Genomic DNA, 18,390 nt, shown 5'->3' with positions numbered 1-18,390 from the left:
GTGAAACATTTCAAAAAATTTAAAAGTATTTGCATAGTTTTTTCATCCATACTTCTTCTAATCTGAGGTATGGTATGCAAATATAGATGTACAGGCAGGGGGAAAGGAATTGACGACAGACATTTTTGGAAGATTATTCACCATAATATCTTTGGTTGATTGTGGAAGTTTCATAATTATTATTCTTTAAATGTTGGTTCTAGGTCCATTCTTTCTACCTACTTTTGGTATATGAGTTACATATATCATAATTTTTTCATTGTGTCCATGTGTTTTGTAGACTTTTTTGCTTTCTATTTTAATTTCTATTTTCTGATCTGTGCTTCAGAATAAAACATTTTTTTCTTGTTTATATGCCAACATACTAATCTTCTATCACCTGCTTTCCCAGATAGCCAAACTCTAATTTACTAATTCTATCTTCATCTTAATTCAGTATTAAATTGATCTATTGAGTAATTGAGTTCTTAATTCTAGTTACAGCATTTTCATTATAGAATTTCACTTCTTACTTTTTGACAGAATTTAATTCTCTGATAAAATTATCTTGTTATTTGTTTTTTTGGATATAATAGAATTAAAAGTTCAGTTCTTCATTTCCACTAATCATTTTTCAAGTGTTCAACAGTCACATGTGGCAAATATATAATAATATATAATATATTAGCAGAGATAGAGAATATTTCCATCACTGCAGAAAATTTGATTGGATCACATTGCTATAGAACATTAAAAATCAATTTGTTATATAAAACAATGACTTTTTTTTTTTTTTTTTGGTACCAGGGATTGATCCCAGGGGCTCTTAACCACTGAACCACATCACCAATCCCACTCCCCTTTTCTTGAGACAAGATCTGAGGGTCTTGTTAAGTTGCTGAGGCTGGTCTCTTCTAACCTGTGATTCTCCTACCTCAGTCTCCTTCCAAGCTGCTGGGATTTTGAGTGTGCACCACTACACCTGGCCATGAATGATTCTTATAAACACATTGTTGAAAAACAATAATGACACAAATGACTATGTGCTATATCATCCTATGTATGCATAAAGTCCCCACACAGAACAAATTAACCTATTTACTGTAGAAGTCAAGATAGTGATAACCATTAGCAATGAGCATGTTAGTGACAAGAAAGGACTTTAGGGTGGAAAGAGGTGGTTCCTGGAACTCTTGTGTTTATCAGTTTCTTGAACTGGATTATGGTTTGCAAAAATTCACCAGTATGTATAATTGCAATTTGCAAAGTCATCTAAATGTATATTATATTTTCTTCAAAAAAGGCTATAAAATTGTATGCCTTGACTCTCACCACTTTTCACCTATTAGGCAGCCATCAATCTTACCCTTCTTTTGGTGTCTACCATCTTTTCCCATTTTTGTTAACTGAGCAATTTCCACTTAATCAGAGAATTTCATTCAATTTTGTTACCCTTGTGTTCAGTTTAATGTTTGTCTTCACTCTAGCATGAATTATTATATTTGAATGTGTTAGTTAAATAACTAGTTAAGTCTGTTAAGGTAAGTATATACAATGGTCTCCATATGACCATTTGCTAATGTTTACCCAATAATATCTAAGCTGGTTTTGACTTGCCTTATTGTCAATTCTTAAGTAATGTTTCACAGAATGATAACTCTTGGGTTTATCCATATAAACTAAGTTTATAGCTATAGGGTCATTTGTGGACGGTGACATGGTTAACTCACATTTTCTTTACTTGGAAATTAAGTGTTTACAGTCTTCTAGAGAAAAATATTGGTGCTGAAAATCTAAACCTCAACATTTTTCTGCTCTCCTTTTTTTCAACAATGAGGGTTATTTCGGGGAGATTTCAAGATGGCGGCCTAGAGGGTGGCTGCATTTCATGTTGCTCCAGGACTCAGGATTCAAAAGAGGAGATATTGAGACACTTGGGACCAACTCAAAGAAGCCGGGTGACTCTCACCCGTTGGGAAGGCGTCCCGGATGGGACGGTGGTCCTGGAACGCAGGAAACTTTGTGAAGTAGAGCTGCCGGCGAGACGCCCCTCCCCCCGCTGGAGCAGTGAACTCGGACAACTGGGAGCGCCGAAAAGGAGGCCGCTTGGCACAGCGCTGGGACTCGGAGCAACCACTGGGGCTCCGGCGGCAGCCCAGGGGAGGAGTGGCGAGGAGAGCTGTGTGGACTCAGGACACCGGGGCCTGCCCTGAGGAGGAGGAGGAGGAACATGGCCGCTTGGATTCGGAGTGATTGCACCAGAGCTACAGGCGGTTGCCAGAGGAGAAGCTGCGCGGCGAGCTGTTTCGACTCAGAACGACGCTTCTGAACACCGGGGCCTGCCCTGAGGACGAGGAGGAGGAAGAGGAGCGCGGCCGCTTGGATTCAGAGTGACTACACCAGAGCTACAGGCGGTTGCCAGAGGAGGGGCTGCGTGGCGAGCTGTTTGGACTCAGACCACTTCTGAACACCGGGGCCTGCCCAGAGGAGGAGGAGGAGGAGGAGGAGGAGCGCGGCGGGTCGTTTGCACTCGCAGTGACAGCATTAGCGCTCCAGGCGACTGCTCAGAGGAGAAGGAGAGTGGCGAGTTGTTTGGACTTAAAGTGACAGCTCCTGAACACAGGGGGGCTGCCTGGAGGAGAAGCGTGGTGGGTCGCTTGGTCTTGAGTGGCCGCACCAGAGCTCCGGGCGGTTGCCCAGAGGACCTGTGCTGCGGGTCACGTGGATTCAGAGCCACTCAGAGGGACTGCTCCTGAACACTCGGGGGGTTATCTGGAGAAGGAGGAGGAACGGGGAGGGTCACTTCGACTCGGAGTGATTGATTGCCCAGGGCTACGGGTGGTTGGTGGGAGGTGGAGGCATGCAGTGAGTTTCTTGGACTCCTAGTGACCGCACCGGAATACTGGGTGGCTGTCTGGAGGAAGAGGCCTGTGGCGGGTCTCTGGGTCTCAGAGCAATTGTACGAGGCCCCAGGTGGCTGCTCAGAGGAGGGGCCGCATAGCCAGGCGATTAGGTGCAGAGCAGGGTCCCAGGATCTAGGAGGCGTCTTGGTGGAAGAGCCGCACAGAGACAGGCTTAGGGCGGAGCGAAGGTTCCAGGCCTGTGGGCAGATTCTCTGAGGAGGGGCAGCCTAAGGAGATTCATCTGCGAAGGGTGAGGCTCCCAGGCCCAGGAGGTAGGGCCGGGCCCCTGGGAACTTTGCAGAGGAAGGCAGCCCAGCCCAGGCGGTAGCTGTAAATTGAGGGGAACCTCTAGGAGGGTACTGACCAGCGAGACCTCCCCACTGGGTGAGTCTTCCCTGCCTGGTGAGGTTTCCCCACAAGGACGGTAAAACTAGAAACTCAGGCCCAAACAGGCCTTGCCTCAGCCCGCAGCCTAGGTCCCCTTGGGATGACCATTGGTCGACAAGTGGAGGCACCTCTGCCCACTAGCAGGGATTATACCCCACCTGAAGGCCACAACTCCTAGAGAGGCAGCTTCCTTGTGGAGCACCGCATTATCAACTTCCTCCAAGACTTCAGCCTACTGAAGGCTAAGGGGGGATATATATAGAAATCTTCAGGGACATTGTAAGTTAATAGAAGAAATCTGCAATATCTCAGCGGTCCACTGATACTTGAACAATATGAGAAATCAAGGAAAGAAAATGCTGCAAACAAATCTAGATGTTACATCAATAAAACCCAATGACAGCATGGCAGAAGAAATGACAGAAAAGGAGTTCAGAATGTACATAATTAAAATGATCAGAGAAGCAAACGATGAGATGAAAGAGCAAATGCAAGCATTGAATGATCGCACCAATCGACAGTTAAAAGAGCAAATACAGGAAGCAAAAGATCATTTCAATAAAGAGTTAGAGATATTGAAAAAAAACCAAACAGAAATCCTTGACATGAAGGAAACAATAAACCAAATTAAGAACTCCATAGAAAGCATATCCAATAGGATACAACACCTGGAAGACAGAACCTCAGACATTGAAGACAAAATATTTAACCTTGAAAACAAAGTTGAACAAACAGAGAAGATGGTAAGAAATCATGAACAGAAACTACAAGAACTATGGGATATCATGAAAAGGCCAAATTTAAGAATTATTGGGATTTAGGAAGGCCTAGAGAAACAAGCCAAAGGAATGAACAATTTATTCAATGATATAATATCAGAAAATTTTCCAAATCTGAAGAATGAAATGGAAAATCAAGTTCAAGAGGCTTATAGGACTCCAAATACACAAAATTACAACAGACCCACACCAAGGCACATTATAATGAAAATACTTAACATACAAAATAAAGACAGAATTTTAAAGGCTGTGAGAGACAAGAACCAAATTACATTCAGGGGGAAACCAATACGGATATCAGCAGACTTTTCAATCCAGACCCTAAAAGCTAGAAGGGCCTGGAACAACATTTTTCAAGTCCTGAAAGAAAATGGATGCCAACCAAGAATCTTATACCCAGCAAAACTTACCTTCAAATTTGACGATGAAATAAAATCCTTCCATGATAAACAAAGCTAAAAGAATTTACAAAAAGAAAGCCAGCAGTACAGAACATTCTCAGGAAAATATTCAATGAGGAAGAGATGAAAAACAAAGAAGCAAATCAGCAAAGGGAGGAATTATCCTAAAGGAATTGTCAAATAAAGGAGGAGCCAAGTTGTGTCAAACAAATAAATAAATAAAATTTAAAAAATGAACCAAATGACCGGGAAACCAAATCATATCTCTATAATAACCCTGAATGTTAATGGCCTGAATTCATCAATCAAAAGACATAGACTGGCAGATTGGATTAAAAAGAAAGATCCAACAATATGTTGCCTGCAAGAGACTCACCTCATAGAAAAAGATACCCATAGACTAAAGGTGAAAGGATGGGGAAAACCATACCATGCGCATGGACTCAGCAAAAAAGCTGGAGTATCCATTCTCATTTCCGATAATGTGGACTTCAAGCCAAAGTTAGTCAGAAGGGATAAAGAAGGTCATTTCATACTGCTTAAGAGAAGCATAAACCAGCAAGATATAACAATCATAAACATCTATGCCCCAAACAGTGGCTCATCCATGTATGTCAAACAAATCCTTCTCAATTTCAGAAACCAAATAGACCATAACACAATAATACTAGGTGATTTTAACACGCCTCTCTCATCACTGGACAGATCTTCCAGACAAAAATTGAACAAAGAAACCATAGATCTCAATAACACAATCAATAATTTAGACTTAACGGACATTTATAGAATATACCATCCATCCAAGAGTGAATACACTTTCTTCTCAGCAGCACATGGATCCTTCTCTAAAACAGACCATATATTATGCCACAAAGCTAATGTTAGCAAATACAAGAAGATAGAGACACTACCATGTATTCTATCAGATCATAATGGATTGAAGTTAGAAATAAATGAAAGAGTAAAACACAGAAACTATTCCAACATCTGGAGATTAAACAATATGCTATTATATGATGAATGGATAACAGAAGATATTAGGAAGGAAATTAAAAAGTTCTTAGAGGTAAATGAGAACAAAGAAACATCATATCAAAATCTCTGGGACACTATGAAAGCAGTACTTAGAGGGAAATTTATTTCATGGAGCACATTTAATAAAAGCAGTAAAACTCAACAAATAAATGACCTAACACTACAGCTCAAGGCCCTAGAAAAAGAGGAACAGAACAGCACCAAAAGTAGTAGAAGACAGGAAATAGTTAAACTCAGAGCTGAAATCAATGAAATTGAAACAAAAGAAACAATACAAAAAATTGACAAAATAAAGAGTTGGTTCTTTGAAAAAATAAACAAAATTGATAAACCTTTAGCCACACTAACAAAGAGAAAATGAGAGAAAACCCAAATCACTAAAATTCGGAATGAACAAGGAAATATCACAACAGACAGGATTGAAATACAAAACATAATTAGATGCTATTTTGAAAATCTGTACTCCAACAAAACAGAAAACCTCGAAGACATCAACAGGTTTCTAGAGACATATGAATTGCCTAAACTGAACGAGGAGGACATACACAATTTAAATAGACCAATTTCAAGTACTGAAATAGAAGAAGTCATCAAAAGCCTACCAACAAAGAAGAGTCCGGGACCAGATGGGTTCTCAGCCGAGTTCTACAAAACCTTTAAAGAAGAGCTCATTCCAATACTTCTCAAAGTAGTCCATAAAATAGAAGAGGAGGGAACCCTCCCAAACTCATTCTATGAAGCCAATATCACACTGATACCTAAACCAGACAGGGACTCATCAAGGAAAGAAAATTTCAGACCAATATCCTTAATGAACATCAGCGCAAAAATTCTCAACAAAATTTTAGCAAATCGCATACAAAAACATATTAAAAAGATAGTGCACCATGATCAAGTGGGCTTCATCCCAGGTATGCAAGGTTGCTTCAACATCAGGAAATCAATAAACGTAATTCACCATATTAATAGACTTAAAGTCAAGAATCACATGATTATTTCAATAGATGCAGAAAAAGCATTTAATAAAATACAGCACCCCTTCATGCTCAAAACACTAGAAAAAATAGGGATAGTGGGAACATTCCTTAACATTGTAAAGGCCATTTATGCTAAGCCCATGGCTAATATCATTCTAAATGGTGAAAAACTGAAAGCATTCCCCCTAAAAACTGGAACAAGGCAGGGATGCCCTCTTTCACCACTTCTATTCAACATCGTTCTTGAGACTCTGGCCAGAGCAATTAGACAAACCAAAGAAATTAAAGGGATACGAATTGGAAAAGAAGAACTCAAACTATCCCTGTTCGCTGATGACATGATTATATATTCAGAGGAACCTGGAAATTCCACCAGAAATCTCTTAAAACTCATAAGTGAATTCAGTAAAGTAGCAGGTTACAAGATCAATGCCCATAAATCCAACACATTTTTATACATAAGTGATGAATCTTCAGAAAGAGAAATTAGGAAAACTACCCCATTCACAATAGCCTCGAAAAAAATAAAATATTTGGGAATCAATCTCACAAAAGAGGTGAAAGACCTCTACAATGAGAACTATACAACACTAAAGAAAGAAATTAAAGAACACTTTAGAAGATGGAAAGAACTTCCATGTTCTTGGATAGGAAGAATTAATATTGTCAAAATGGCCATACTACCTAAAGTGCTATACAAATTCAATGCAATTCCAATTAAAATCCCAATGACGTACCTTACAGAAATAGAGCAAGCAATTATGAAATTCATCTGGAACAATAAGAAACCCAGAATAGCTAAAGCAATCCTTAGCAGGAAGAGTGAAACAGGGGGTATTGCAATACCAGATCTTCAACTCTACTACAAAGCAATAGTAACAAAAACGGCATGGTATTGGTACCAAAATAGAAAGGTAGATCAATGGTACAGAATAGAGGACACGGACACAAACCCAAATAAATACAATTTTCTCATACTAGACAAAGGGGCCAAAAATATGCAATGGAGAAAAGATAGCCTCTTCAACAAATGGTGCTGGGAGAATTGGAAATCCATATGCAACAGAATGAAACTAAACCCATATCTCTCACCATGCATGAAACTAAACTCAAAATGGATTACGGACCTCGGAATCAGACCAGAGACCCTGCAGATTATAGAAGAAAAAGTAGGTCCAAATCTTCACCTTGTTGGTCTAGGATCAGACTTCCTTAACAGGACTCCCATAGAACAAGAAATAAAAGCTAGAATCAACCACTGGGATAGATTCAAACTAAAAAGCTTTCTCTCAGCAAAGGAAACTATCAGCAATGCGAAGAAAGAGCCTACAGAGTGGGAGAATATCTTTGCCAATCATACTTCAGATAGAGCACTAATCTCCAGAATCTATAAAGAACTCAAAAAACTCTACTCCAAGAATTCAAATAATCCAGTGGACAAATGGGCTAAGGAAATGAATAGATACTTCACAGAAGAAGATCTATAAGCAATCAACAAACATATGGAAAAATGCTCAACATCTCTAGTAATAAGAGAAATGCAAATCAAAACCACCCTAAGATTCCATCTCACCCCAATTAGAATGGCGATTATCAAGAATACGAGCAACAACAGGTGTTGGCGAGGATGTGGGGAGAAAGGTACACTCATACATTGCTGGTGGGGCTGCAAATTAGTGCAGCCACTCTGGAAAGCAGTGTGGAGATTCCTTAGAAAACTTGGAATGGACCCTCCATTTGACCCAGCTATCCCACTCCTTGGCCTATACCCAACGGACTTAAAATCAGCATACTACAGAAATACAGCCACATCAATGTTCATAGCTGCTCAATTCACAATAGCCAGACTGTGGAACCAACCTAGATGCCCTTCAATTGATGAGTGGATAAAGAAACTGTGGTATATATATACAATGGAATATTACTCAGCCATAAAGAATGATAAAATTATGGCATTTGCAGGCAAATGGATGGAATTGGAGAATATCATGCTAAGTGAGATAAGCCAATCTCAAAAAGCCAAAGGACGAATGATATCGCGAATAAGTGGAGGATGACACATAATGGGGGGGAGGGAAGGGTTAGTGTTAGGGTTAGAGTTAGGGTTAGGGAGGGGGGCAAGTATGGAGGAAGGAAGTACTGTATAGAGGGTAAAGAGGGGTGGGAGGGGTGGGGGGAAGGGAAAAAATAACAGAATGAATCAAACAACATTACTCTATGTAAATTTATGATTACACAAATGCCTTTGCGCCATGTACAAACAGAAACAACATGTATCCCGTTTGTTTACAATTAAAAAAAATAAGAAAAATAAAACAAAAAATGAGGGTTATTTCTTCACCCTTAAACTGATAATTTTATTATGATATATTTTAATGGTGCTTGGTATCAATTTACCTGGGTACTTAGGATATATCTCAATGTACAGATTCAAATATTATATTTTAGTATTTTTCATTTTTATATCACTGTTTCAGTATTTATTATTTATCATTATTTCACTAAAGTTTAATTTAACTAGATAGTTAAATATTTGAACTTACCTTTTTTGGGTACTTCAACAATATATATACTAGACCTTCTTTTCTTATCTTCAATTTTTGTCACTTTCTTCACATAATTTACGTATTTTTAATTTTTGTTTTTGGACCCCCTCCTTTACTCTGCTTTGGATGTTGTCTTTCCTTCATTGTGCACTTTATAATTTAGCTTTCATTTCAGAAAATTTTTTAAAAAATTTATTTCCTACATTCTAATTCTACATTTCTTTGTTAATGACACAGATATTTCCTCATAATTTAATCAGCTAATATAGAGTTAGTCAATAAACACCTATTACCTATGAATCAACTTTATACTCACAACTGTGTTACAATTAAGACATTTCCTATTTATGATTTTCCATGGGTTAGATTTACTATAATTATATTGGACTGCTTAAGGTTTCATTTTGTAACTGATACATTAAAACCTAAAATTTTTATGTATCTAAGGAGTACTATGTATTATTTTAATACATGTATACATTTAATTTTAAACTAAATGTAACCTCTATATTTTATACAATTAGACTAAAAGAATGAAACATATACATAAATTTTGACAATGTAACAAATTTCCCCTCTGCATTTGCTACAACACAGAGAAAATCACTATAATAATCTGAAATATTTTTAAACTCAACATTTCTCATGTATCATATTAGAAATAATTGCAAATACTACATACATACCGGAAGATGAGCAGGGTAAGTGGTACACTAGAAAAACTAGAAAAAATAACTGCAGAAAAAATCAAAGCAAAAAACACAGGTAATGTATAGCACTTGGTGTCACATTTCCCAGGTTTGGCATCAATAAAATCACCTTCTGAATCTGGGGTTGTTAATCCCGATTTAATGCAAGAACAATTGTAGTATGTCTATGAATAGTAAAGATTAAAAACAATGTTTCAGAAATACAGTCATGAAACAAAAAATGTTTGTTATTGTAAAATAAAAATTAAATCAATAAATTAAGGTTACTTCAGTTTTACTAATAAATACCTCATGATAAACTTGCATTCCTTATTTTGGAACAAGAAAGATAAATCCAGGGTCCTTTACCTGATGAATTATTGTCTTTGTGTGTGTTTGTGTGTGTAATTATAGTCACTTAAGAAAGGGTTTTCTAGTTTAAGAAATTTTACCCAAATTATTTAAGGCAATTAAAGATACAAGAATGAATAAAATTAAATTTTAGCTGGGATACGAAATGTGGACAGTTACCCAACAGTAAAAAATTTTGGAACTATGTTTAAAAGATAACACTTGTCTTTGTATGTAATTATGACAGAGGTTTTATTTATTAGACACAGCAGATGCAGTGACTTCTAGGGCCAAATAAAAATATTTTAATGTTTGTTTTAAAAGCAAAGAAAAATTTGAATATTAGCACATTAATATTATATAACAAAGAGTAATTAATAATGGATAATAAACCAAGAACAGATCACATATGATTTATACCAACACATTTGTAAATGATTTTTGTTTTTTGCAAGTGAAGAAATGGGAGCACAAAACCAAAAATATGCAGGAAAAAGAAAGTCATAATGTGGCACTGAATAAGGAACCAATGAAAATATGAATTTGTGATTTTTCAGGGTTAATAATTTATAGAAGATAAGTAAGTCATGTTTTCTAAGACCTAAATAGGGATCAGAGATGGCAGATACCAGCATTTTTTTAATCCATTGAATATATCCTATGTTACAAAATAATAAGAAAAATAATGGCAGATTTAAAAAATATATGGAACTAGGTTACTAGTGAAAGATTAAGAGGAATTAAAGACAGTTTCAATCGAAATGATTCAGAAAATTATTGTATGAATATTTATCAGTATTAGAGAGGAAGTTGTTAAGTTATTGCTTTTTAAAAATTAAAACATTATAATTATACATAGTATTTAGATTCATTTTGACAAAATCAAACATGTAAGGAATTTGGTCTCAATTCCCATCCTCCCCTTTTCTGTCTCTCCTCCCTCTCCCTATTCTTCTGGGGGAGGAGAATTCCTCTCCTCTACTGATATTCCTTTCACTTCCTTATTTATTTATTTTTGATTGGTATTTACTACATATGCATAAAGGTAAAATTCCCTTTGGCACATTTACATATGTATACAACAGGATTTTGGTAAATTAATTCCATTTTTCTTCCCCTTTCCCTTCTTTCCTCCCTCCTTCATTTTCTTTCTTCTATTCCACCGATCTTCTCTATATCTTTATGATATCTCATCTCCTCCCTCAAGACTTTCTTTCCTTTATTTTGCTCTAGCTTCCACAGATGAGAGAAAGTATTCAACCTTGACTTTCTTGGTCTGGCTTATATCACTTAGCATGATTTTTTTTCCATTTCTATCCATTTACAGGCAAATGCCATTATTTCATTCATTTTATGGCTGAGCAAAACTCCATTGTAGATATATACCATATTTCTTGTTCCAGTCATCAACTGATAGGTATCCAGGTTGATTCCATAATTTGACTACTGTGAATTGTGCTGCTATAAACACTTAAGTGGCTGTAGCTATACTATGCTGATTTTAGTTCTTCAAGATAAATCCTGAGGAGTGGGATATCTGGATCATATGGTGGTTCTATTCCTAGTTTTTCTGAGAAATCTTCATACTGCTTTCAAAAGTTGTTGTACAATTTGCAGCCCCACCAACAATGTACAAGTGTACCATTTTCCCCACATCCTCAACAGCATTTATTATTGTTCATATTCTTTTTTAAAAAAATATTTTTAAGATCTCTCATGTTCTTGGATAGGCAGAATTAATATTGTCAAAATGGCCATTCTACTGAAGGCACTATACAGCTTTAATGTAATTCCAATTAAAATCTCAATGACATTCCTCATAGAAATAGAGAAAGCAATCATGAACTTCATCTGGAAGAATAAGAGACCTCGAACAGCCAAAACAATCCTGAGCAGGAAAAGTGAAGCAAGAGGTATCACAATACCAGACTTTAAACTATACTACAGAGCAATAGCAAGAAAAACGGCATGGTATTGGCACCAAAATAGAGAGGAAGACCAATGGTACAGAACAGAAGACACAGAGACAAACCCAGATAGATAGAGTTACCTCATACTAGACAAAGGAGCCAAAAAACATACAATGGAGAAAAGATAGCCTATTCAACAAATGGTGCTGGCAAAACTGTAAATCCATATGCAGTAAAATGAAATCAAACCTCTATCTCTCACCCTGCACAAAACTCAACTCAAAAATGGATCAAGGACTTAGGAATTAGACCAGAGATGCTGCACCAAATAGAAGACAAAATAGGCCCAAATCTTCATCATGTTGGCTTAGGATCAGATTTCCTTAACAAGATGCCCAAAGTGCAAGAAATCAAAGCAAGAATCAGTAAATGGGATGAATTCAAACTAAATAGCTTTTTCTCAGCAAAGGATACAATCAACAATGTGAAAAGAGATCCTACAGAGTGGAAGAAAATCTTTTCCACATGCACTTCAGATAGAGCACTAATCTCCAAAATTTATAAAGAACTTATAAAACTTTACATCAAAAATACAAAGAACCCAATCAATAAATGGGTCAAGGAATAGGATAGACACTTTACAGAAGAAGACATACAGGTGATTAATAAATATATGAAAAAGGTTTCAACATCTCTAATAACTAGAGAAATGCAAATTAAAACAACTGTAAGATTTCATCTTATCCAGTTAGAATGGCTATTATCAAGAACACAAATGATAACAGATGTTGGCGTGGATGTGGGGAAAAAGGCATACTTCTATATTGCTGGTAGAGTTGCAATTGGTGCAGCCACTCTGGAAAGCAATGTGGAGAATCCTCAGAGAATTTGGATTAGACAGAGAGGAGTGAAAGGAAGGGAGGGGGCAAGGGGGTAGGAAAGATAATAGAATGAAGCAGAAATTATTACCCTATGTGCATATATGATTACATGACCAATAATGCTACATCATATACAGCCAGAAAAATGAGAAGTTATACTCCATTTTTGTAGGATGTGTCAAAGTACATTCTGCTGTCATGTATAACTAATCAGAACAAATAAAAAAAAGAATGTTGGTCTTTTATTCTTGTTGAGAAGCCATTGAAGGAATATAAGTATAAATGACATATCTTAAAGCATCACTCTGGTTACTTATGAAATACACAATGAAGCAACCATGAAGACAAGGATAAAAACTGACAAATGGTTAATAAGCAATTGAAATAAGGTATAATACAATAGTTCTCGGGTCTAGACTGGTATAAGATAAAATAATAAAAATTGTCAGATGCATCACTTAGTTAGAAAGTGGATTTGAAAGGAATCATCAACAGGTTTTAGAGTGGGCAGTGTAACCAAAAGGATACTGTCATGCAGTGAGGACTTCCCGAGATAAACTGTCAGCCCAAGGAGGCGCCAGTTCACAGCTCAGGGAGAGAACCAAGAAAATAACTCCATGACTTCAGTTTTCTTTTTCTATCTTTCTGATTTCCTCATGGGACTCATTTTTATCTTAATCCAGTTATAAGGAAGAGGGAAAAGGACACCTCATCCTATAATTCTGTCTCCTGGGACATTCAGGAGGTTTGGTCAGGAGGACAAACAAGAGATTGCAGCATAATAGTTGGTTGCAGGACATAAAAGCTCAGCTGACTAAGAGCAGAAGTAAAAAAATAAAGTTTGAAATCAGATGGTTGCATCATAAAATATTAGGTTCTAGAAGGACTAGAGACTAGTCTGGTACTTGAGAGCAAAATGAAAGAAAATGGAAGTTGTGGTACATCAGTATGATAAGTGAGGTCATGGAAAGAATAAAGGCACTGATAAGAAAAGGCCTTGGAAGGTCTGACTGTGGAAGGATGGAAGAAAGGATGGATGAGGTAGAGTGTGGACAGAATTACTGGGAAAGAATTATAGAGATAGAGTATTGCAACCTCAAGATGAGTTTCAAAATCATTAAGCCAGGCGTTAGAATGAAAGTGAAACAGGGTGTGACATCCTTAATGAATGAGAGGAAGCCTCTTTCGTCTGACAGTGACCACATTGAGGAGGGGTAGTAAAGTATTGCCTGCTGGAATGTGTTTCTACCACAGAGGTTTAGGAAGGGTTAGAGAGAAAGAGAGGTCTGAGTATCGAAGAGGAAACTGGAGGCTATTTACCTCTTCTGTGGCCCAGTGGTATGAGGCAATGGAGAGAAAACAGTCATCTTCTACTTTAAGCTACTGAAAAAGAAAACGCTTTCTTGAATAAAGTAGATACAAAAATAATCAGAGCAAAAAGGTGGAATTCTTTCACCTGAAAAAATTACTTTGACTCTTACATGAAAGAAATAGAGTGAGGAGATAAGGATAATTGTGGTGGGAAATAAATTAGAAGTTTTTTTTTTTTTTTAATGCCAAAAATACAAGCCTGAAAGAACCTAGTGAAATATGAGATAAAGTCAAATGGCGGGGAGGGGAGAGGAAGAGGAGACAGGAGAGACAGATGGAAAGATCGATTTGTTTTGTTTCAATCACAGTAGAAAGGAGGGTGAGAGTGTAGTAACTTTGCTGACATATATTTCTGAATTCCAGAGGACAGGGTAGAAAGATTCACATAGTGAGGGGCAGGTTGTGAGGAAGGTGAGTTGATAAAACAAGGAAATACCTAAAATCAGAACCATATGGAGATAAGGAATCACCTGAAATTTCAGGACCTCTGGTGATGACTATCACATACAAGTAAAATGAGCATAAGATGATTAGCTTTCTTCTAACTGACATCCCCAAAAGCAACATCTTCCATTAACAGAAAGTCCCTTTCGTATACATGTATTTGACTTTAAATCAACTCAGGGTAACTGTGATGCTCACTAATACCAAATAATGCTGGCAACTTGATCTAGTTAATAAAAATCACAGACTCAGCTATAGGATCATAATCTGCAGGGAAATCATGGTCAGATTAATGCACAAGAAATAAAAGAAATTTTTAATGATAAAATATTCAGTTTTCTTGTTCATTCATTTTTTTCTTGCTTTTTTACAAAAATAATATTTGCACTGTGTACAGAACTATGCACCAGCTTGTATTGCATAATTTCTTATAATTCATATAAACATTACACATCCCAAAATAGTAGCACTTGCTCATAACTGAAACACAAAGTGAATACCCAAACAAAAATTACCAAAAAAAAAAAAAAACAGGTTAGAAAGGTAGCGCATCCTACACATTCAACTATCTCAATGAATAAAAATGAAAATAAAAGGGCTAGAAAACAAGCGATTCAAGGAAAAACTTCAAAACAAATTCTGCCATTTTCAAATTAGCCTATATTTAGGTTTTTGGATAACAGGTAAGTTTTAAAGTTGAAGACAAGAGGGGAAAACCCTGCAGGTTCTCTTTAATAGGCTGGGTGTTTTGTTTTGATGCTCCAGTGAATTGCTGCAGTACATGTAAAGTAGAAAGCATCTGAAAATTCCAAATGATGATTTACAGAATATTCATGCCATCAGTTAAGTGATGACACCATATTAGGAAGATATTCATCTAACTGCTGATTTATACAGCATCTGTCTAGAAATGTTGCCTTTTTCAACAAAGACTGAGGGAGCGGAGGTAGTAAAATGAAAAATTAAATGAACAGCTGTTAACAACTGCAATTTTTTCACATTTCATTCCATTGAAGTCAAACAGTAACAACAATGCCATCTTCCTTACTCGTCTAACAAATAATTTATCCTTAGAAAAATATGAACAGTCAATGTAAAGCCCAACAGAGATAAAATCCAATGGTCTCTGATTATTGAGAAATCAAATGCCTGCTGTTGTATTTGGAGGAATCTCCATATTGTGTCATCTGCAATTCCAAAAGTTCCTGTTCCAACTTCACTGGTTAAACTCTCAGGTGAAGCAAAATTACTTCTCTTCATCTGGCCCTTTTTGTTTTTAGAACAGGCTTGGTTGTTGAATTGCTGCCATTTCACCTCCTAGTGCTCTCTTTCCTACTCATTTTCTTTCCATTCTTCTGAAGGCTTCAGGTACCCCGTGGAGTCACCTCCGCCTTGCTGTAAACACCAAAGGTGATTGCAATGGTGCCATTTTCTTCATTTGTCTCCTCAATCTCTGCTTCCTAACACTGTCCATCTTCACTCCAGATTGCCATACATTTGTCTCTGTCTCCTACTTTCCATAAATGAGCTGGCTGAGCAGAAGCAAAACTGTCTGAATTTGCCAGAGCTTCTGAATCTGAATATTGCATCAACAGGAGGTCTTTGGTTAATTGTATAATTTCTTATAAGTCTGTCTTTAATTTTAGCAAAACTTCATTTCCAGATAATGCTGCCTCTATTTACTGGAGTTGAGCTTTGTAGCTTGCCAGTTGCTTTGCTAGATCCTCTGACATCTCGTGTGGGATTGGGGAACGTGCAGTGGGAAGGGGTCAGGGCAAATGAACCCAGGGGCAGTGGTAGCTGCAGGGGCATCAGTTATAGAAAAAAACCTCCTCAAAAACAAAAAGGCACCCTCCATTTGACCCAGCTATCCCACTCCTTGGCCTATACCCAAAGGACTTAAAATCTGCATACTACAGAGATACAGCCACATCAATGTTCATAGCTGCTCAATTCACAATAGCCAGACTGTGGAACCAACCTAGATGCCCTTCAATTGATGAGTGGATAAAGAAACTGTGGTATATATATACTATGGAATATTACTCAGCCATAAAGAATGATAAAATTATGACATTTGCAGGCAAATGGATGAAATTGGAGAATATCATGCTAAGTGAGATAAGCCAATCTCAAAAAGCCAAAGGACGAATGATATCGCTAATAAGTGGAGGTTGACACATAATGGGGGGGAGGGAAGGGTTAGAGTTAGGGTTAGGGAGGGGGGCAAGTATGGAGGAAGGAACTACTGTATAGAGGGTAAAGAGGGGTAGGAGGGGTGGGGGGAAGGGAAAAAAATAACAGAATGAATCAAACAACATTGCTCTATGTAAATTTATGATTACACAAATGGTATGCCTTTACGCCATGTACAAACAGAGAAACAACATGTATCCCATTTGTTTACAATAAAAAAAAAAAAACAAAAAGGCGACCGAATCTGACAAAGAAGAACTCTATTGGTCATATGATTATTCTTAATGGTCTCAAAGAAATAAAGCCACCATTTACAAAAATTTAAAGAGATATATGCCACATATAAGAAGCCATTGAAATGAAATAGTAAAATATATTTAATTGAAATAAATAGATAAAAATTGTAGTAAATTATATCTAATTCTAATGAAAAGCAAGATAGATATAATTCCAACCATATCAGTTATTATATTAAATGTTATTAGTCTAAAAACTACACATAAAAGACAGATGAACAGCAATGGAGATAAAAGCAAAACCATACCACATGCTGGCTATGGAAAACACATTAAATATAAAGACAAAACTAAAGAATAGAAATAAGATATACCATGGAAGCAATCATCAAGGGAAAAGTGGAGTTAACTGTATGCCATCACATAAAATAGACTTGAAGACAAAGAATAGTACTACCAGAGATGGAAAGGAATATTCTACAAAGATAAAAGGAATAACTCATTAAGAATACACAACAATTATCAATGTGTACGCAAATAGCAGAATCTCAAATACAAGAAGCAAAAATAAAGAAATAGAAAATCATGCAATTATATTAGGTGATCTTTTTTCACAGTGTTCACATCTCATACAATATTATGAGCAAAGCAAAGTGACAAGAAAATTGACTTAAAATTAAAACATAAACCAATAATAATATGTGATATGGTAATATGTGATATTTAATTGAAATAAATAGGTAAAAATTGTAGTAAATTATATCTAATCTAATGAAAAGCAAGATAGATATAATTCCAACCACTCTTAGGTGATATGGTAAGTGGATTTAATACCAAGAATATAGCATTGATTAATACGTTCCAGAAATATGAGGGGAGATGAATAAAATAGCTTAAGAAATGTAGAATTTCACTAGAGGTTTGTATTCTATAAAGATATAAATGCTAGAATTGGAAAACAGAAGGGAAATTAAAATCTCCAAAAACAGCTTTAATGGCAGAGTGGACACCAAATAATGGCAGATTAGTAGCTGGAAAATAGGTCAGTGGAAAATATCTACACTTCAACAATTGAACAGATGAAAAGAGATGGAAAACAGAGAAAGTAGTTAAAGAATTTGAGATTGACTCTATTTAGTCTATGTTAGGCAGAATTCTAAGATGGCACCCAAGAAACCCTCCCTCTATTGTGCATAGCTACATAATCCCTAGCACTGTGAACTGATGGACTTGGTCCCTTACTAGGTTATATGGTATAGTTGATTTAAAGAAAGATAAATTATCTTGGGTAAACCTCACCTGATC

General features: G+C 36.6%; 1 protein-coding gene across 1 annotated transcript in view; it reads right to left on the bottom strand.

Moving 5' to 3' along the window:
* Positions 1 to 18,390, bottom strand: part of SLCO6A1 (solute carrier organic anion transporter family member 6A1) — a gene marked incomplete at both ends in the record, with an annotated part of 102,377 nt that overhangs the window by 12,088 nt on the left and 71,899 nt on the right. Inside the window, one exon of the mRNA XM_079145162.1 lies at positions 9,694 to 9,881. Within this exon, the coding sequence (XP_079001288.1) occupies positions 9,694 to 9,881 (188 nt within the window). The remainder of the gene's footprint in view (positions 1 to 9,693; positions 9,882 to 18,390) is intronic.

Source organism: Sciurus vulgaris, assembly GCF_902686455.1.
Source record: "Sciurus vulgaris genome assembly, chromosome: 6".
NCBI lineage: Eukaryota > Metazoa > Chordata > Mammalia > Rodentia > Sciuridae > Sciurus > Sciurus vulgaris.
Note: the sequence above shows the minus strand (reverse complement) of the source record. Positions and strands in the feature narration are given on the sequence as shown.